Source organism: Sinocyclocheilus grahami, unplaced genomic scaffold, assembly GCF_001515645.1.
Source record: "Sinocyclocheilus grahami isolate Dianchi unplaced genomic scaffold, SAMN03320097.WGS_v1.1 scaffold8.1, whole genome shotgun sequence".
Classification (NCBI taxonomy): Eukaryota; Metazoa; Chordata; class Actinopteri; order Cypriniformes; family Cyprinidae; genus Sinocyclocheilus; species Sinocyclocheilus grahami.
In genome coordinates, this window is record NW_015505187.1 from 3,498,208 (window position 1) to 3,519,537 (window position 21,330).

The 21,330-nt window shown below is 37.9% G+C and overlaps 1 protein-coding gene across 1 annotated transcript in view; it reads right to left on the bottom strand.

Annotated features, from left to right (window-relative positions):
- The window catches only part of LOC107591124 (protein phosphatase 1 regulatory subunit 12A-like), an 83,662-nt gene that overhangs the window by 4,307 nt on the left and 58,025 nt on the right, over positions 1 to 21,330 (bottom strand). Inside the window, exons 8-24 of the mRNA XM_016280169.1 lie at positions 20,310 to 20,470; positions 20,093 to 20,211; positions 17,515 to 17,603; positions 17,110 to 17,226; positions 15,740 to 15,886; positions 14,847 to 14,966; positions 14,629 to 14,763; positions 13,350 to 13,440; positions 11,875 to 12,054; positions 11,582 to 11,750; positions 10,285 to 10,412; positions 8,902 to 8,967; positions 6,369 to 6,385; positions 6,136 to 6,262; positions 5,940 to 6,044; positions 4,930 to 4,977; positions 3,681 to 3,731 (exon numbers count right to left, since the gene is read on the bottom strand). Coding sequence (XP_016135655.1) covers positions 3,681 to 3,731; positions 4,930 to 4,977; positions 5,940 to 6,044; positions 6,136 to 6,262; positions 6,369 to 6,385; positions 8,902 to 8,967; positions 10,285 to 10,412; positions 11,582 to 11,750; positions 11,875 to 12,054; positions 13,350 to 13,440; positions 14,629 to 14,763; positions 14,847 to 14,966; positions 15,740 to 15,886; positions 17,110 to 17,226; positions 17,515 to 17,603; positions 20,093 to 20,211; positions 20,310 to 20,470 — 1,870 coding nt within the window. The remainder of the gene's footprint in view (positions 1 to 3,680; positions 3,732 to 4,929; positions 4,978 to 5,939; positions 6,045 to 6,135; positions 6,263 to 6,368; positions 6,386 to 8,901; positions 8,968 to 10,284; positions 10,413 to 11,581; positions 11,751 to 11,874; positions 12,055 to 13,349; positions 13,441 to 14,628; positions 14,764 to 14,846; positions 14,967 to 15,739; positions 15,887 to 17,109; positions 17,227 to 17,514; positions 17,604 to 20,092; positions 20,212 to 20,309; positions 20,471 to 21,330) is intronic.

Consider the following 21,330-nt stretch of genomic DNA (forward strand, 5'->3'; position numbering starts at 1 on the left):
TTTTCTTACAAAAGGCCATTACGTGACCTCACATGTCCTAAAACAGCAAGAGTCATTTGGACCACTTTTATGGTGCCTTTTTTGACAATTATGCAGTTTTACAGTCCCTGTAAGCTTATTTTTGCTACATAACTTCCACAAAAGAAAGTCAGACAGGATTATAACAGTATAGGGGTGAGTAAATGATGACAGAACATTCATTTTTGGGAGAAATATTTCTAAGAAGAAAGGCAAAAAAATCGTGTCAGTGAAGAACTTTAGATGTTTTGCAGGAGCGCAAAGAAACAACTTCCTTGTGATAAACTTGCCACTGACAACTACATTTTAACGATGTAATGATACTTCCCAAGAGAGAGGTTTACAGTTTGTTGAGTACAGCAAGTGCAAAAACTGGAAAAATGCATTAAAAACAGTTCATAAAAACAAAATAGACCTGAGTAAAAGAAACCGAACTTAAAAACCTAGGGGGAAAAAAGTCATATTATATTGTATTTGAGGCCTATCGGCAAACAGAATGCATCCACAAATGTTTCTCATTCTGTATACAATCGGCTAGATTATGCTAGAAAAGATCCAATGTAATTTAAGTGTTTGCTTAGTAAAATGCATGAGTTTCCAGAAGCCATGCAATCCAGATTAGCCCCAGGCAAAGCATAAATAGCAGTTCAGCTCCAAAATCAAAAAAATCTGGGACTGGGGAAAAAAGGGTTGGTCTCCAAAATTGAAAAAAAAAGCAGAGAAACTAGATTTGATTTCACAAAAAATCAGTCAAGCACCTCATGCAAGATGCCGTAGTCATCCAAAAGGAACTGCACTTCACTGCAACACATTCGAGGGGAGGGGCCAAAAAAGTTCAAACAAGCTCAAAAAAACAGAACAAAACAAAAACAGTACAATTTATTACTAAAAAAGCGGTTTTAAAAAAGGCAGGAACTGTGTGATTCATATGAGCGTATTGACCATTCATAAAATGTCATTTCATAAAAATCTGGGTAAACATTATTAGTGTTTTAATTTTTTATCAATTACATTAATTCAAGAAACATGCCATGTGTAAAATGTAACTCTTGAAAAAACATTTTTATGTAATGTTTTAATGACGACATTGTAGAACTGATCAAAAAATGTGCAAAATATCAGTCATTTCTAAAGTACATCAAATGTACAGTATTTAATAGACTTTTTTTTTTTTTTAGCAATAACGGTACTGTTTTTTGTGTTTTTTTAAAGCCCCAAAATCCTCCCCAGGAAGCACAGAGGGAGGCGGAGCATCAGCTGGCACCTGCCTTTATATGGGCGTGGGCGGTGCTGAATGGAGCATGAGGAGGGGTGTAAGGGGAGGTGGGGGCGGGTCTACAGGTCTGCGGCGGGCAGGTGGCTGCAGCCCTGCGAGATTTTGGAGAGCACGCGAGCCAGCGCCCTGTTCTCTGCCTGCAAACGCTCGTTATACTGACGCAGAGACTGCACCTGCTTTACCTGAGGAAGATTCTACGAGACAGAGAAACAGAAAGAACGATAGAGGAGAAGATGATAGACATCAGACAAAAATGAATGCAAAAAAAAGGAATAATGTATTAATGTAAACTGTTAAAGTGAACGATAGATCACTGAAGGAAAAAAAATATGGAATCTCAAAAATAATTCAAAGAAATTGAACAGGAAAAAGATGAGCAGACACAGACACACACATTCGTTTGGCTATAAATGGGGACATTTAATAGACTTTAGGTAGTCGTGGCCAAAAGTGGGCTTCAGCACACTTCCAAGTGGACATTAAGATGGTTTAAAATTGTATAAACAAAACAAAAATTCAAAAGCTAAAACTGCTAAAAATCAATACATTAGCTGACATCCTTTCTTATTTGAATTTTTATTTAAGAACTGGGTACTTCATAAAAACGTCTAAAATTTCATGGATTTTTTTTTTTTTTGAAAAATATATTTCTTCGAGTTATTTCAAACTCTAGCATTTTTTATCAGGTAGAATTTGCTATGTGCGAGTACAAAATAATAATAAAAAAAACCTGTAACCACAAATAACTAGCAATTTCATTGGCAATTATAAAAATGGAATCCTGAATAACATTAGTTATGGAAAGTTTTAGAATAATCTACGAGACAGAGAAACAGAAAGAACGATAGAGGAGAAGATGATAGACATCAGACAAAAATGAATGCAAAAAAAAGGAATAATGTATTAACGTAAACTGTTAAAGAGATCACTAGATCACTGAAGGAAAAAAAATATGGAATCTCAAAAATAATTCAAAGAAATTGAACAGGAAAAAGATGAGCAGACACACACACACACATTCGTTTGGCTATAAATGGGGACATTTAATAGACTTTAGGTAGTCGTGGCCAAAAGTGGGCTTCAGCACACTTCCAAGTGGACATTAAGATGGTTTAAAATTGTATAAACAAAACAAAAATTCAAAAGCTAAAACTGCTAAAAATCAATACATTAGCTGACATCCTTTCTTATTTGAATTTTTATTTAAGAACTGGGTACTTCATAAAAACGTCTAAAATTTCATGGATTTTTTTTTTTTTTGAAAAATATATTTCTTCGAGTTATTTCAAACTCTAGCATTTTTTATCAGGTAGAATTTGCTATGTGCGAGTACAAAATAATAATAAAAAAAACCTGTAACCACAAATAACTAGCAATTTCATTGGCAATTATAAAAATGGAATCCTGAATAACATTAGTTATGGAAAGTTTTAGAATAATAGAACTTTAAGATATATTTTAATATATTACAACTAGCTTCGGTAGATTTTTTATTTTTTTTTAACAAGCAGCTTTGTCATTATAACAAGTATCAGAAATATCTTGGGGGGGCCTTCAAATATTGTCTTTGACAATAAGGGGCCCTTGGAGTCAAAAAGTTTGGAAACCACTCCTAGACTAACCAAAAAAAAAATAAAAATAAAATAAATTATATATAAATTACTTATTTTGTCAAATTTAAATGATAAAAAGGGTACATATCGGTTTTAGAAATGAAGACATCCTCCGATGTCCCCAAATTTTTGCTAGATATTCTCAGTGGACATATTGTCCTCTGTATAGATTCACATGCACACAAATTCACACACAGACTCTTAAGAAATGGGGTGAATTCAGTGGGGAATAGAATACTGAAATACACAAATCCATCATGTCGCAGAAAGATTAAAACACGCAAACCTTCCTTGTAGTCGCCACAAACATGCATTTATACAAATTTATCACACATTAGAAAAAAGAGGCAACTCGTCATAAGATATGCATGTTAGAAAAGAGATTTGAAAGGATGTACAATATAACAGTATGGCTGAAACCAGTCAACTGGGCCTTATCACACTCACTATGAAGCAGATATAATAATATAATGAACAGAAAAGAAAAAAAAAAAACACTTCTCACAGTCTCATATACGAGCCTTAACAACCAAACGGGGGGATCAAAGTTTTGTAGCTTTTAGTCCACGTCCGTTATATTTGAAGTAAATCTATATGCTAGTATACTCATTAAAGCTGAATAAATAGACTAAGCCACATAAACACATTTCTACAAAAATGGACCATAGTTCACTTAAACACACGAAGTTAGAATAAAGAATTTTCATTCTTGTATTTATTGATATTAATGATGCACACAACACACACACACTTTAAAAACAAACAAAAAGTACCTTCAGTTCCTCCTCCATCTCAGAGATCTTCCTTTCTAAAGCTCTTCTTTCCTGCAGACACACACACACACACACACACACTGACAAGTTAGCGCACATGCCCATAAAACACACATAAACAACTGCATGATTCACTGCAAACAAAGAAAGATAGAGAATCGTGGATGCATCAGGTGAATGAATGTCAAAACAGAGAGAAGTGAACAAAGTGAAGGAAACCACACACTGCTTAGTGAAGCATATCAAGAGCTAGAAATATAGTTTGGTTTATTCATGCTAACACCAGGTCTGAGCACATTAAGTTACTTAATAACTGTATAGTGCAATTAAATTAATAATTATTATTTAAAAATGGTTAAATAATTGCTATGTTTATAATTTTATGTATTACTAATAATACAATGTAAATCATACCGATAAAATAATATAAATAATAAATTTTTTTAATTATAAATGATAATAATTAAACATTTTTATTAATTAAAATATATGTTAAAAGTAAAAACAAAAAAAACTGTTCAGTATGTGTATATAGGCATGTGTACCACATTTCAACAACAGACCAAATTAGTGCATAATTGAAGGAATAATGTAAATAATTAACAAATATAAATGACGTTAAATACTGTAAACGGATGTAACAGGAACCAAAAAACCAAATACAAGTTTTGGAATGATTTTCACACGCATGCAGATACAATGTTTGAAAGAGAAACCACACCATACTCTATATCTCACATGATATATTATTCTTTTCCACAAGTCTGGAAAGGTGTGTCGCTTTAGTGATTTCAAGAAAAGAGTGAAAGAGGGATTGTGATTGGCTGATGGGGTTTGGTTCTAACCCCCCAGGCTGAGAGAGGCACGTGATTCAGCCACTAGCAGAGCTGTAACACTTTAAATTCAGGTTAAACGTTACCCAAAGCACCCAGCTGAGCCTGAGACCTGCCTGCAACCTTCAGACATAAACCAGTGCGGAACAGTTACAAGGCCAGAAGTCAGCATTTATCTGGATCAGTTTGTAAACATCTCCAAAATCTCAGCATTTGAGTTGAAAGATGCTGATATGGGGCTTTATCTATTAACGATCCTTTATGGATTCAATGCCTCATCACTTCATTAGAGTGAAGTACACATGCTCCTCCACTGCTATGGCACATTAACTTGGATGGGGAACGATGATTCGATCCATTAAAACTCAACGGAAATGTTTCATGAGACAACAGATTCAAGTAACAGTTGTTTTTACCCTTTTCTCCATCTCCAGCTGTGATCGATCAGCAAAGCGCTCCTGCCTCTGCAACCCAAACAACACAATGGATGAGCTCAGGACATTTCAAATCATTTGTCATTTTCGGCGTTTTCTTTTTATGATTATTATTCGTTTTTTTAATCATTTTAAAGAAACTACAATCTCAAAAAGCTTCTGGCCTATTCTACTCTTTCTTTTTCTGGCTTGGAATCATATTGGTTGGATTTATTTGGATTCATTCCGATTATTTATTTCTTTATTTCATTGAATAACTCTAGTAATTTCTTTTCCCAATCTAAACTTAAACTCCCACTTTAAGATATTTCCAGGGTTTTCCATAACCGATGCAACAAATCACTGTGACAGTATTAAAATGACAGTATAAATTAACAAGGCGATCAAATAATTTTTTTTTTTAAATTTCATTTCATTTCAATTCACCGCCTGTTATATTTCTAAGTTTGTGGCAACCCTGTCTGATCCAACAAAGCAGTGTGAGAGTATTATCAATAATCAGAATTAATTCTGATTCATTTATTTATTTGATTGAATGATTCTAGTCATTTATTTCTTTTGATTCTAAATTCCAATTTGAATATATTTCCAGGTTTTCCACCACTGACGCAACAACACACTGTGACAGTATTAAAATTACAGTATAAATGTTAACAATGAGGAATAAAGGTGTTTAGGCAATTAAAGAAAAAAATAACCCAGTTGCTTTTTATTTATTTATTTATTTTTAATTAAATTTCATAGCTTTCTTTTCCCAGCCTGGAAATCATGCTTGAAAATTCACTCATATTTCTAGGTTTTCCAGGACAGTGGCAACTACAAAATTATCAAATTATTATCATTATCACAATTCATTTTATTGTTAAAGAATGAATTGGTGTTTTTTCCCACAATCAATGATAAAAAAAAAAATTTAAATACTGGTGTCTCTTTGAGTGCAGATGATACATGGGCAAAGTCTCTCAGAAAGTGAATTGTGGACAGGATCTGACCTGTGTGGCTTTCTCCAGCTGCAGTTTCAGGTCTGCCAGCTCCAGTTCTGTACCTCGTAACTGAGCTTTCAACTTCTCGTTTTCAGCTAAAATCTGCTCATAAAGCTGCAAGCGGTAAGAGCATGTTGGGTAAACACACAACCGGTAAGGAAGCCACTATTTTATGGGGCGTAATCATACAGCGCAAAGTTTGTACCTTCTTATAATCAGTGGTGTCGTCTCTTTCGAAGCGAGAGTACGGCCGCCGGCTCTCCCCAATGCCACGGCTACTCAAAGACTCGTAACGGTCGAGATAGGAAGTGCTAGTAGAGACAGGGTCATACCTGAGGGGGGAAAATTATGGATACTTATATTATCCATTTGTGTTCTCATAATGGGCATGAATATTTAGCTGATCTTAAGTGACCTGGTGTGTTTTGGGATACATACCTGGACAGTCTGTCACTCTGTGGATGTGAACAGAGAGAGAGAGAGAGAGAGAGAGAGAGAGAGAGAGAGAGAGAGAGAGAGAGAGAGGGGAAGTTATTACAAGGTCTGTACCTGCTGTTAATCAATCACATGCTCATAATGCATTTAGTGTGTCTGTTTGTCTAGTGTCTAGACTAGCAGAGCGTCTAGAATGCAGATTATCAATTAGTCTGGGATGGATTGTGACGCTCTCATTCCTGGCTCTGATGGCCTGCTTAACGCTGCTATTTAATGAGAGTCTGCGCGGGTCGCCAATCTATCATTTACCGCTCTACAGTAAAGGACGTGCTTGAAGACATCTGGGTGTAATCCATTTGATTTTGTCCTAATAAGTGTCATGCTTCAAAAGGTCTGACTTCAACACGAGTGTCACATTTATCAAGGTGGAAGTAAAAGGACTTTGGTCATCATTCCCTCCTCCTCCGGTTTCTTTTCTTTCCCTGAGCTCTGAGACCTCTCAGCCCTGCTGGGCTTTTCTTCATGAATTCCTGATCAGCAGCCAAGACTTCTTGGTCTGCTCTTATTCCCCAGCTGCTCAGAGCACGCACAGGGTTTTGGAATGGCATATTAACCACTATTTTTGGAAGTTAGTAGTATGCAGTATGCATACAGTGCACAATATTCCATATACATGCCCACTTCCTTTAGCTGATTACCCTGGAAGCACACTGAAGCACTTTGTGTCAGAAGTTCCTTTTCAATACAGAACAGCACACAAAGAGGAAATGTGTGCTATTAAGCTAACAAAAAAACAGCTGTCTCATAAAGAACCCACAGACCGCATTAGATTTTCTTTCATATTGCGGCCCGCTGAACACTTATCATTTGGAACCATCCAACCAAAAACTGATCTTTAGCTCTATTCGGCAATATCTGAGCTAAATTAAAACCTGGATGACATGCTGTAACAAGCGCACTTGAAAAAGTGTTGTAATAGGAGGATGATTTGAGGCGTCAGCTGGTTTTTCTTCCACTTGATACGTGCAAAATATTTCCTGTTCTTCTTCCATTGACCCAACAGTCAACAACAATGCTTTGTCCTACTCTTTGTTTCTTGACCTTCCTGACTCAAACAAATTGTCACCACATTTGAATCCCTCATTCCCAGTTTTCCTCCCAACTGCGTGTGATCTGTTTCCAGGATCATGTTGACACAGGATATTTATCTTATCCTCACTGGACTCACAATATCACTCTAGTCACACCAACACAAACAGCTTAAGTACACACCAAGCACGGCTCATGTGACTAGCCACGTAGTTTCTTTTATCGCTGGAGCCAGAAACTGAACCCTTAACTATTCCTGTAAAAGGTGACAATCAGCAGGCTGTGAATCAGGCCAACTTTCATTTTTAAGATGACTAATGCTACTGGGACAATTCCAGGAAGTTGAAGAGAGAGGACAGGGTCAGCAGACACAGTAATGTGAGTGAATTGTTTGTCCTGTCAAACATGAAGGAAAGTCAATCTGTTCTTTGACTATACAAGGTGAAAGACCGAGAGCTGGGCAGAGGAAGAACCTCAAAGTCCTTCAAAAACAGTCCAACACAATAAGCAGCTGATTTATTTAAACTTGGCATTTGTCTAAAGGGGCGGTCACACTAGACTTTGAATGCGCAAAATTTTTTCGGACGCCGCTGCGAATATGGGCGGGAGCAGGACATCACGCGCCAAAGTTTCCCCTCAGTTATCTCAACATGGATTCCGATGTGCTTGTACGGTGTATTTTGCGACGGCATCGAAAGCGTCTGGAAAGGAGAAGGCTGTGGGTTCACCCTGTTCTACAGACTCGGAATGAGCGGGGAGAGTTCCATTCTTTAATTCAGGAGTACTTTCGGCTCTGTCATATTTTATTACCATTTTTTTAAACTATAGTGAATAAATTGCATTAATGAATGAAATGTTCAAGGTGTCTGAATAAATTTTGGTTTGACTGTACATATTACATTTGTAAGTGCTGTGCTTTAAGTGCTATAGGTTTTTCCCTTTAAATAGGTCATTTTATAAGTTCTTGAGGTGTGCAAAATTTATTTTAAAATGATTCTGAAAATATAAATATAAAATAACGAACAACATTAAGTAATTTAATAATAATACACTTGTCTATAGTAATTATATTGTACTCTCTCTCTCTATATATATCATCTGTTCCTGTTTCCATTGAAGATGTATTATATAAAATAGGATTCTGCACTCCGGCTAAAATTAGAGCTTCCTCCATTTTTGAATTTCAGTACAGAGAGGTCACGCAGTGACTTATCGATCTTCTACTGGTCACACGTCTTCACGTGATGCGAATTCGCAGGTCAGAGTTCACCAAACTTGAACTTTCGAACGCAGTGAAATGCAAAATTTTTCGCATGAGCTTGCATTTCCGGTCTTACGCATTCGCATGCGTATGAATGGAAGTCAATGGAACGAAAAGTGCAGTGTGACCGCCCCTTAACTGATCCATTTGTGTTAGTAGATGCATTGTAAGTGATATGATGTTCACCTGAGGCTCTCCTTTAGTGTTGCCTTCTTCTGAGTCTGATGGCTGCTCTGGCTCGTTCTCGTCACTCTGTAACATAGAAATGAATTTCAAATTCCACTATATTCCAACTATAAAAGGGTCCAAAATTAAGCCAAAATTAAATGTTTTGGCATGAACATAAAATTTAGTTAATGACCAGCTGGCAGGTAACTTTTCTTCCTGGCCAGCTGCAATTGCCCAATCAGAAGAAATCTGGAGAGGCATGCAATAATTGGCAATATTTATATATTTATAACTAGTGGTCGACCAATATTGGTTTTTTGACAGCCGATGCAGATATCTTGGAAAGCAGGGTGGCCGATATAAAGTCAATATAATTATATTTATTTTAATGAATATTTAAGAAATCTGAAATCATTTGAAAATGGATTAAAAAATAAATGTGTTAAATTAACATACTTATACTTCAGATGACAAAGTATTTTTCACAAATAAATAAATATTAATAAAAAATATGATTAAAAAGTAAACACTGTAACCAACATGGCACTCAGTATTCTGGGAAGTTTGTGTGCATTGGGATTTGGGAATCATATTTTTTACAAATAAAGACAAGGTAACACTCATTTTACATACAGATCACAGTGAAAATGACATGAATATGGCAGTGGGCAAATGCATAAAAGCGCAGCATAATTTGAAATCACGAGTTTAAAGTTTGTCGATCGCGTGTCTCCAGTGAAGCTGAACTCTCCTCCTGTCAGCATTCAATTCACACGGACCGACCGCCACGCAGAGAACACGCGATCACGCAGGATAAATGCACACTTCACAAGATCTCACAACTGGATCCGACTTTGCAAGGTTTGTGAAATTAAATGTTCATTAGTCATTCAAAGATTTGTTTAAATTATATAAATCCGCATGAATGCTGACGACAAACATAGAAAGTATTATAATGTTTGCCTTTCTATTACTAATAGGCCTAATATAAAAGCAATCGTTATGATACTTTTTGTATACATTTTAATTCCTTTGTTTAACCATTCTATCTGATTATTAGACAGACTTCTATCCATATTAGACAGAACTGTTAATGACAACAGTAAAAAAGAGGGAGAATGTGAGCACTGTTTGCTCAGGCGCTGCCGTTTTCAGCGCAGTGAAAATAAAAATCCCGCCACGAACGCATCAGCCAAACAGGAAAATGTATCGGTCGATGCCGATATTTAAAAAATGCCAAATGTCGGCCGATATATCGGCCTTGGCGATATATCGGTCGACCACTATTTATAACCATCACGGCTGGTAACAAATTGGAGCTTGATTATAAAGCTCCCATGATGTCTTTTGTACCAGTGTCCATATAGAGCAAGATTGTGTGAGCGTGCAAAAGTTTCTTACATCCTGGGTCCAGAAGGACACTCCAGTCGAGCGTCTTTTCTCTCGAGGTCTTCTGCGGTCGCGTATAGAGCGTGGCTGAGACTTGTCTTCAGAGTCCCTGTCGTCCTCTTTTTCTTTTCTATCAGACTCTGGTCAGAAAACAGACATAAGGTTTTTTATGTGTACAGCTGAGCATTCTGAATGTTCATAAACCACTAATAGAAATCCCTGTTTTATTTATGGGAAGAATATAGCTCCAGGACTTTGTTGGAAATTCTGGCTGAGCTAAATGGAATAAAAATAAATCTTAGAAAATGAATGAACACTAAACAATAAAATAAATCTAATACCAGTATTCTGCAATAAAAGTCTGTTTTAATAAAAAAGTTACAGTAATGTAATAAAATAATAATAATAAATAAAATATATTTTTAAAATTTCTATTTAAAATAAATGTTGCTCTTTTAAAATTTCTATTCATCACAGAATCCTAAAAAAAAAAAAAGGCAGAAAAATGCAGTTTTCACTAAAATATTAACTTTCACAACTATTTTCAAATGTGATAAGAAATGTTTCTTGACCAAATCAGCATTTTAGAATGATTCAGGGTATCAGCTGAGTTTTAAAAATCAAATTCATTGGAAGACTTTAGACCTTTTTTAAGTCCTGCACAAATAAAATTAATGTCCCTACAGAATAAATCAATAAAATATAATAACATTAGCCTGTATTGGTGCAGCATTGGTGAGCATAAAATACTTTTTTCAAAAACAAAAACAACTTGCCAACTGCAAAATTTTGAACAGTAGTGTACATGAGCCTTTAAGAAAACAATATTGTTTCTTATTATCATGGGTTTCCGCAAATCAGAAAAGGAAAAAAATCCTCTTTATTAATAAGAGGAAAAGTTAGCAACCACATGAATGCAAACTGAAGCTTGGCTTAGTCAGTCTGCAACCATACTACAGGAACTTCCTGTCTGTATGGCAGTTCCTGGAACGCCTCAAAGCCCTCTCACTCATTTTCCTTCCTGTGCCATGTCACTTGACTCAGTGACCACACAGACATTGCATTTTGCATTGTAACCTTTTCATGACAATGAAGTAAATTTGCACATTTGCATTCTGAGGGGAACAATACATATAATTACCGCTGTACATTGTCTTAAAAAGTAAAGTTTTGTAAAGTTTCGTGACGCAAGAAATACTTAACTTTCCAAAAACTGGCAAGTTTATTGTTTTCATGCATAAAATGTGTTCTTTTGTTTGGATGAAACAGGACGTGGACATGACTTCATGAGATTGTTGGTGTGCTGTACCTCTCTCAGTGTCGCGTGTGGTGCGGCTGTAGGTGGAAGTGAGACCACTCAGGCTGTTGGGTCGGTTCAGAGAGGAGGTGCTGTACAGAGAAGAGGAGCTGCTAGACAAGGAGGAAGGCAGGGTGGAGGAGGCTGTGGTGGTTGAGGCCAAGGAGGTGCTCCGGTACTTCTGGAGGACAAGAAAAAAAAAAAAAAACTCATGTGACAAAAAAAAAAAAAAACAAGAATGCTAGTTAGAATTCCACAATCTGCTCTGTTCTCTGTGACCGGGAACAGGAAGGAGTTTTCCTCACCTCTTCAAAGCTGCGGTAGCGTGACCTGTAGTCATCCTCCTTGGTCTCTGTCTCTTTCTTCTCTTCTTGTTTCTCCTTGTCCTGTTTCTCCTTCTCTTCTTTCTCCTCTTCTCGAGGCCATGTGGGACGACTGCGACCGATGGTCTTCTCTGCCTCCTGGAGATCAGTCAAGGTCACACCCTGAAAAAAAGAAGGTCAAAGGATGACAATCATGCCATTCATTTCTGAGTCTGCTAAAAAAAATAAAATAATGCAAGGTCCCGTAAAAACGTTTATTTTCCTTTTTCGCCCTGAAGATGATATCACAGGTTCATCAAGTTCGTCGAAATTATCCATCCTCGATCACTTTTAGTCAGCTTTGACGAAACCCCTCTCAGCAAGCACGTTTTTTTCAAAGTGGCTGGCAGCCTTGTCACCTGACCTGAATACAGTGCGCTGATTCACTAAAATGAACTTATCGGCTTTTGTTCACAAACAGCAAGGGCGCGTGTCGGCTTCTGCAGTAATACGTGAACTCTGAATACATGAATACTGTCTTTTTTGACAAAACGCGTTTAGGGTTCAGATCGTGCTATATGTGGAGAATAAAGCACGGCACTCAGTTAATTTTTTTTTAAGTTTGATATGGCAGCCATATCACTCTGTAGCCCAAGACTGGATGCCCACTGAAGCGAAGCAGGGTTGAGCCTGGTCAGTACCTGAATGGGAGACCTTCTGGCAAAACTAGGCTGCTGCTGGAAGAGGTGCTAGGGAGGCCAGCAGGGGGTGCTCACCCTGTGGTCTGAGTGGGCCCTAGCGCCCCAGTATAGTGACAGGGACGCTATTTTTTTTTAACGGTCAAAAAGCAGTCCTTCGGATGAGACGTTAAACCGAGGTCTTGACTGTCTTTCGAAAAGAGTAGAGATGTGACCTCGGCATCCAAATCTGCCTACTGGCCTCTGACCATCATGGCCTCCTAATCATCCCCATATACTGATTGGCTTCGTCACTCTGTCTCCTCTCCACCAATGAGCTGGTGTGTGGTAGGCGTTCTGATGCACTATGGCTGCCGTCGCATCATCCAGGTGGATGCTGCACACTGGTGGTGGAGCTTTAAACTTCAGCTTTAACAGCTTTAAACTTCACCCAATTGAAGACATTTTTCACTCTTTACACTCAGGAATTACCACATGATTATGTAATATATAATTAAAGTAAATATTCAATTATGGTGTTTTATGTTGAGCCCTTAGTCACAACCAACAAGGCCTTGCTTTTGAATTTTCTCTCAGTTGCAAACAGTTATTTCTCCCATAAATCCCTGCCACATCACAGAGCTCAGGATGTAATAAATTCCAGGAAACACATACCAAAACCGAAGAAAGAACCAAGAACATTTCAGGGGGAAAAAAGTATTTTGTAAACAGCACTGTGTGGATCTGTCTATTATTAGAGAGACTTCCTGCAGAGGCGTTTAGATGATTGTCTAGACTTGCCTGTGTGGACCTCCTGGACTGCCGTGCCTGTCTGGATCTGGCTTTCCTCTGAGACTCGGACTCTTCGTCACGCACAGGGGTGAGGTATGATCTACAGACACAACACAAAGAAACAAAATCCTCTCAGTTAAATGTCGTCACTCCGACAGCTGAAGCAACATGCACTTTTGTTGAGGCTCTTCAGGGCAGCTTTAATGAGAGTAAAAATAGGCTTTGGAGAATAAATAAGACAGTTCTTACTTTATTAGGAGTTGCAACATAATACATTGTTTAAACTTATTGAGATTCTACGTGTCAGCATTTAAATTCAAAGACAAAAAACTGCCTACCGAAGAAAACATCTATTATGTCTTCTGCTGCTCTTCTTTAAATGATCAAACCAGATGTCCTACCAAAGTACATTGAGTTTAAGCAATTTTTGTTTTCCACAAAGCAAATCAAGTATGTGCAAAAATGCACTCAGTGATAATATGTTACAGTGTGTGTGTGTTAGAGGTCTGCACGGGCTTTAAAGTGAAGCCCGAACCTGGCCCGTACCCGAGATCGTCTGACCCGACCCGAGCGGCACAGTTAAATTTAGAGCCCGAACCCGAAATCTTTTTTTTCCCCCCAATTTAAAAAAATGCTGTATTTCACGATTGCATGCAACGGTCAGTAAGCAAATACATGTAAAGAAACAGAATCATTAAGGCTCGGCCAGTTCACAAGGCAAAAGAAAAAACACTTACCAGTTATGAAAGTTTATGAACATCGGGTGCAGCGGTCACACAAATTCTGCCGAGTTTTTGAATGGTTGTATACGACAAGACGATAATTCTTCCATCGTGCAAATTATGGTCATTTTTGTCAGTTAAGGCTCGTTAGCATTCGGCCTGCTTTAAATCAGACACAGAGATGCAGTGCGGTAAGATCGCATTTATTTGAATTAATTAGGCTAATTATATCATTTATTTGAATTAGCGCGCGCGAGAGAGAGAGATGCAAGTTGCATGTGTGAACCTGCATCTGCGCGTCTCTCTCTACAAGCAACGAGGCTTAGTTCCTTCAAAAACAGTGATTTTACTAATAAAAGTTACTGTGCTGTGTTGTCGTGTGCAATAATGTGTGCGCGTGTGTCCATGAAAGCAGCGTAGCCTGCATATAGTTTTAGTTTAGCTATAAACCCGAGTCCGACCCGAACCCGAAGCTATTAATTAAACATTAACCAGAACCGAAACCCGAAAGTATTTCAGGACCCGTCGGGCTCGGGTCTGGTAGCAGACCTCTAGTGTGTGTGTACCTGCGTCTCTCTCGTCCGTCAGAGCCCAGCACAGTTCCAGTAGTGGAGGTGGTAGTGGTGGTGGCTGCAGTGTTGATTGTGGGGATGACCGTGGCCGACTCTTTCTCCTTTTCCGTACTCTCTTCTGCCCAATACCTATTCCGCATCAACACAATTTACTAACAGATCCCACTCTGACTGTTTAGCTCGGATGTTCAGTTTGTGGTGTGTGTTGGTACCTGGACAGCAGGCTGCGATGTCCGGTGGGTGAGGTAACAGAGGAGGTGGAGGTCATTGTTGTGGAGGTGGAGGAAGAAGTGGAACTTAAAGCATCATCCTGCTTCCTTCCAAACGATCCGCTACAGCAACACAGACAACAATCAAGAGACAAAACCAAAGATAAGAGGAGAGAAAGAACTTTCTCAAAAGAAGTACCATAGGAGAAAACAGGAAAGAGTTTCCTCATTCTGAAAACCTGAGCAAAGCAAAACAAAGCAAAATAAAACAAAACAAAAAAGAAACAAACCTGGAGCAGGTCCATAATGCACAAATGAAAAAAAATATATAAATAAAACAAAATAAAAAATTAGGGCTGGGCGATATAAAGAATTTTTTTTATATATACTTCTGACAATGTTCTATATTTCATTTAAAGCACTGCTTTATTTGCATTTTTTATATATGCATGCTAGGCACTTGCTAATCATGCTAGCTCATAATTCTGAGAAAAAATTCAGAATTGCAAGATATAGCCTAAACTCGCAATTCCGAGGGGAAAAAAGTCAGAATTGCGAGTTTTTATCTCAGAAAAGTCCGAATGGCAAGATGTAAACTCGCAATTGGGAGAAAAATAAAAAAAGAAAGAATTGCATGATTAAAAAGTTGCAATGACCTTTTTTATTTTTTTTATTAATTAAAAATAAATTAAACTGAAGTGTCAGTTAGTTGTGAAAAACATTTTAATATATCACCCAGCACTATATTCAGTCCATTCTAATGTATAGTAAAACTCTACACCCCATAAGAAAATAAATCCCCAGACAGCAAGAAGCTACGCGTGGGGAACACAAAGACACATGGAGGACATGGAGAGTGTGTGTGTGTGTTTGCTGGGCGGTGCTCGGGCAGGTACCTGCGGTGAATGCTGTAAGACTGGTAGTAGGAGGAAGGCTGCTGCCAGGCTTTAGAGTTGTTAGGTTCCAGGCTGGAGGCAGAGGAGGATTTGGCGGGCAGGTCGCGAGAGCTAGACGTGCGGCCTAACGCTAGCGTGTGAGACGTACTGCCGTGTGGGTGTGGCGGGGTGAAAGAGGTGAGTTAGCAGGGGGCGGACAAACATGAACACGCATAGACAAAACGTTACATATATGTCTGAAGCACTGACTGGCTTGTGTGGGGCTCAGTTTCTTAAGTCATATTTTGGGATATAAAAAAATAAATAAATCAATAATATGTCACTGGACATAAAAATAGAAACTATAAGCATGCTTTATAAAATAAAGATAAAACACTCCAGCATGCTTTTTGTGTTATCAGAGTATGAAACCAAACCAGGCGGCACAAGTGCACTCATGCAAATTCATCATTACACAATGACACACAAGCACTCGGGTCATTTGGATGGTATGGGTTGCTTTCATCTTTCAGCCCAGAGTTTTCAAATTAGGGAAAATTTGAGGAAATGTTATTAAATGTCTATCAAATTTATCATGTGAAGTCTAAATATTAATTACATATATGTATATTTAATCATTTAAAACATTTCATTAAAGTACTGTCACAATTCGATTTCTAAAGACTGGTCGAAGATCATGATATTCATTATTCAGATTATTTTTTGTTCTACTGACAGCTCGAGTGTGAAACTGTAATAAACAAATCTGCATATAGTTTTGACTTAATACAGTATGACTTAAACTTACTATCATTCAAAAGTTTGGGGTCGGTCAGATTTTTTTATGTTTTTGAAAGAAGTATCTTATGCTCATCAAGGCTACATTTATTTGAGCAAAAATATAGTAACATTGTGAAATATTTTTACATTTTAAAATAACTGATTTCTATATTTTCTGTATTTTTAAAATGTAATGTATTCCTGTGAGGCAAAGCTGAATTTTTAGCATCATTACTCCAGTCTTCAGTGTCACGTGATCCTTCAAAAATCAGCCCAATATGCTGATTTGATCTTATTGACCCCAAATGACAGTGTTAATAAAGACATATTATAATATGTTATCAAATATCATAATTGCTTTTTCAATTGACTATACACAATATAAACGCATGCATGAAAATACTTCTGCCTCTGTATTTTAGGAATTTATATAATATTTATATGCGTCTCACGCAAACTCAAGCTGACAGAAGCAGCTATAAACGCTTGTCAGCAAGATAAAATTGCTAGAAGCATCTCAGAGAGCCGCAGGAAACAGCGACCGGCTTTCGCCCATCTCTTTGAAAGTCCTAGCCAGTAAAACCAATTTTGTTACTAGAATAAAAGCTAACCTGCGCTGATAGCTGGAGGTTCTGTTTTGCGAGGCAGTTCCGTCGCTGTTCTTCAGGTCTTCTTCCCAGCGTCTCCTTGTGTACGAGCCGCTACGTACCAGACTAGCAGCCGAATCCCTGAGAACCACATGCTACAAATAGTACCTCTGATTCCAGAGAACCATCTTTTACAATACTAAACTAACTGTCATTCATAGCAGTTGGAGAAATACTAATAAAAGACATTTGAGAGTGTACGGGACACTACCTAACCCCTCTTTAATAATATTCTTCTCACGTACAACATGAATGTGGTGCATAAGCCACAAAAACATGCTACACTTCAGCTTGTGAGTCTCACACTGCAACACACAGCATGGAGCAGCAAGAGGTGCTCTCACAAATAAGCATGTGTCTGTTCTTTACCTGTTTTCCTTCTCGTCGATGTCTGATGTGCTAACGTGTCTCCTCGGGATGGTTGGTGCAACATACGCCAGACGTGTCTTCTCCTTCTCCTGTGAAGAGGACAGGTTGGGGCGGGAATCACAATGCTGAACACACCGAGGCCTCACCATCGCTTTTTTGGGCACAAGTGAAATGCCAGTTTTGCGCAAGCCTTGACGCCACAACGCAGGACAGCCTGGCTCCCCCCCAGGCACAAGGGCAGTAATGTTATCAGACTAAAGCCATCCAAGACAACAGCAAAGATGAGTAGAGAGAGAAAAACAGATGATTGTGAAGAAAAGAAAAGCAAAAAAAGGGAGAACGAACCCCTGAATGAAATAAATCAAAAAGCAGCACCAGCAGCAGCAAAAGAAACAGATACTTGATGCACGTTTTTGTCTAAAAAAAAAAAAACAAAAAAAAAAAGATTGAATTTGATTTTAATATATTAATTAGGTTTTTAAAGTACATAATTTAATTATTAAAATGCTCGCTATTCATTTTTATTATCATTTATGCTTCAGATCAAGATCGGCTCGAGATGGCAGAAAAACATTACTACAAAAATGACTTCCTGAATGTTAAAAAAATACCTTCTCAAAACTCCGATAATGACACCGCATTGTTTGTTTGTGGGTACTGGGTAGGTTATGTAGAAACAATCAGTTATGACATAGTTTGGCCCTGTTCTACCAGCTGAGCTACAGGAAGACCGAAACTACAGAAAGGACATCTCCTTGGAAATTCAATTCTTTGAATACATTATATATACCTTGAAGTGCAAATTAGAGATGCACCGATCGACCGGCCAGGGACCGGAATTAGCCAATTTTCCGTATGATCGGCCCGGATGTAGTCGGCGTGGAAGTTCTTCACTGTGAGTGAAGAAGACACAAAGTTCGCAACTTGTAATATGTGTAAGGCAAAAGTTAACTGTGGGAGAACCACAGGGCTCGATTAATGCTTCTCTGGGGCAAGTGAGAGAAAATTTGATTAGCCCGACTGGACAAGAAGCCTTATTCAAATGCCAATAACAAAAACAATTAAGGAAGCACTAAAACCTGGCCACTAAAAAATTTCGCGTGATTTTTCTGATTTTATTGCATTCAGTGTAAACGGCGACTTATAATGTATTGATGAAGACAGTAGTCACTTGCCTCGTTTGTGAATGGATCAGCCGTTTGAAACAAATCGGTTGAATGACTAAGTGACTCCCTCATTAAAACAGTCATTTGCCGCCACCTACTGGGGGTTTGCGTTCATATTTAAAAGTATTATTGTATTTTTCCCAACATTTCTTATTCAGGCGTTTAAAAAATATTTAAAACATTAATCTTATAAAATGATTTATGCATTTGAAATTTTACAGTGTAAAGGCATTTATGGCACCTCAATTTCATCAAACAGTCTACATATAACGCCATTTCAGATGCAGCCTCTGTGTTTCCTGCAGTGGAAAGATGGAGTTTGTTGATACGGATTTCATTTGAGTGGTAACAACTCTACAGTTTCTAATTATTCTAACTGAATTAATTGACACAATGTAAGAATTTGATGTGAAAGAAAACAGATGTATATTTGTTTTGTTATATACAGCAACTTTTCAGTTAATTGTTATGTCGACCTCATTCTAGTCACAGAGCATTTTATTTTGAGAGTTGTTTAAGTGAGAGAACATCTGAAACTTAAGTCTAGATTGGGGTAAATGTAATGTTTAATAATTTAATTTATTATGTAAATAATTTTTGCATTGAAAAAAAGAACTTACAGTTCTTAGGAAGAAGACCGGAATCGGCAAAAATCAGTATCGGCAGGTCACACTTACCAAAAAAAAAAAAAATCGGAAATGGGAATCGGTCAAGAAAATTCCAATCGGTGCATCTCTAGTGCAAATAGTTGAAATACAGTGTTTATGATCATTAAAAGTCAATCTATATTTAGAATCCAAATAGCATTAAATAAAACCAAGTTCAAGTTATTAAAAAAATATATATTAAACTAAAATATTTAAAACCTCAACAATAACCCAATTTAATTACATTAAGTAATTAAATTGGGTTATTGAGTAATAATAAATCTGGCTAATGGTGAAATCTAATTTGTTCTGAACAACTGCATTTTCTCTACAAATTGTGTAGTTGCCTGATGAAAGTTGGCTGACATTGATGAAGTGTCCTTACTGTCCAGCAGAGGGCAGCAGGTACACGGTAAAGAGGTGTGGAGGACATTTTCTCTCCTCTCAAGTGCAGTGCACAGTCCCAGAATTCACTGCACACTGACAATCCTGAATATGACGTAGATCAGCTGACTTTTTAGTATTTTGCAACCGTGAAGCCACGTTAACATTACAAATCTGTAGAACTCCTTCACTGTGCTATGAAACCAACAGTCACCTTTGAAACGAAGACAATGACATTCATTCTGAAAAGCTGCAGATGCACCTTTCTCGCTTACTGACTCATGCTCAAATACATGCTATATAGAATGAATGATATTGCCAAGGAGAAGGCTGGGTGGATGGAAAGTTGGACAGCACGTTCAAGGGGAGGAATATATGTACCTTTTTGGTAGGTGAGGTTGGGGTGGTCACCTGGTTGCTGGGGGTAGTTGGAGACGTGACGGTGATACTAGCAGGTGCATTGTTAGAAATGCTCGACGGAACAGAAGACTTGGTCTTGTCTGAAAAAAAAAAAAGAAACAGTAAGCAAATGACCTTACTGATTACCACAAAGCTAGCTGGGAAAGTGTATGTGGTGGTCAATGTTTCAAACGGGTACCTGCTTCGTTCTCAGACTCTGAGTCTTCCTCGTCTTCTTCCTCACTAGAGCAGCTAGACTCATCCTTCTTCCCCTCCCCCTCTTCTTCATCCACCTTCTCTGGCTCCAGAGTCTCAATTCGTGGGACAGTCTTATCTGGCTCCAGTAGAAGTGTTTCTTTACTAAAGCAGAGATGAACAACTCCGTTAGGTCTACAATAGCAGTTCGGCTTTGCCTTTTAAAATGGGTTAAGGGGATAGTTCAAAATAATTGCATTAACTATTCACCCTCATGTCGTTCCAAACCAGTAAAGACCTACGTTCAATCTTTGGAACACAAATGAAGATATTTTTGATGATATCCGAGAGCTTTCAGCAACAACAGCAAAGCAACTACCACATTCAATGCCCAGAAAGGTAGTAAGGACATCATTTAAATAGTCTGTGTGACATCAGTGGTTCAACGGTAATGTTATGAAGCTACAAGAATACTTTTTGTGGGGGGAAAAACTTTATTCAATGATTTCTTCTGTTCCGGTTCAGTCTTTGCCGCCATTCACAAGAGGGTTTAAGCAGGGTCAGAAAGCGCTCAGATGTCATCCAAAATATCTTAATTTGTGTTCCGAAGATGAACGAAGGTCTTATGAGTTTGGAACAACATGAGGGTGAGTAATTAATAGTGCTGTGTTCAAAATATCGATACGACGATGTATCATCACAGAGATTTGACGATACGAGTATCGATACAGCTGGCCCTGTATCGATATTGTGGCACGTGTGCAGCAGTGGACCACGCTTAATTTTACAACATTTAAAATTGAGTAGAAAAGTGCGAAGTTTCTAAAAAAGAATGAATAGAGCATCTGTTAATAATCTAGTCGCAGAGGAACACAACTGGGTTGCCTGATATAAAGAGACGTAATCCCCCAAACAGAGCTTTACACTTGCGCAATATGGAAATATCTGCTAAGTGTGCTACTTATCTTTGTGAACCTGGCAACCATGTGCTCACGCGCTCTCTCTCCGCTTGCTTTCTGAAAACA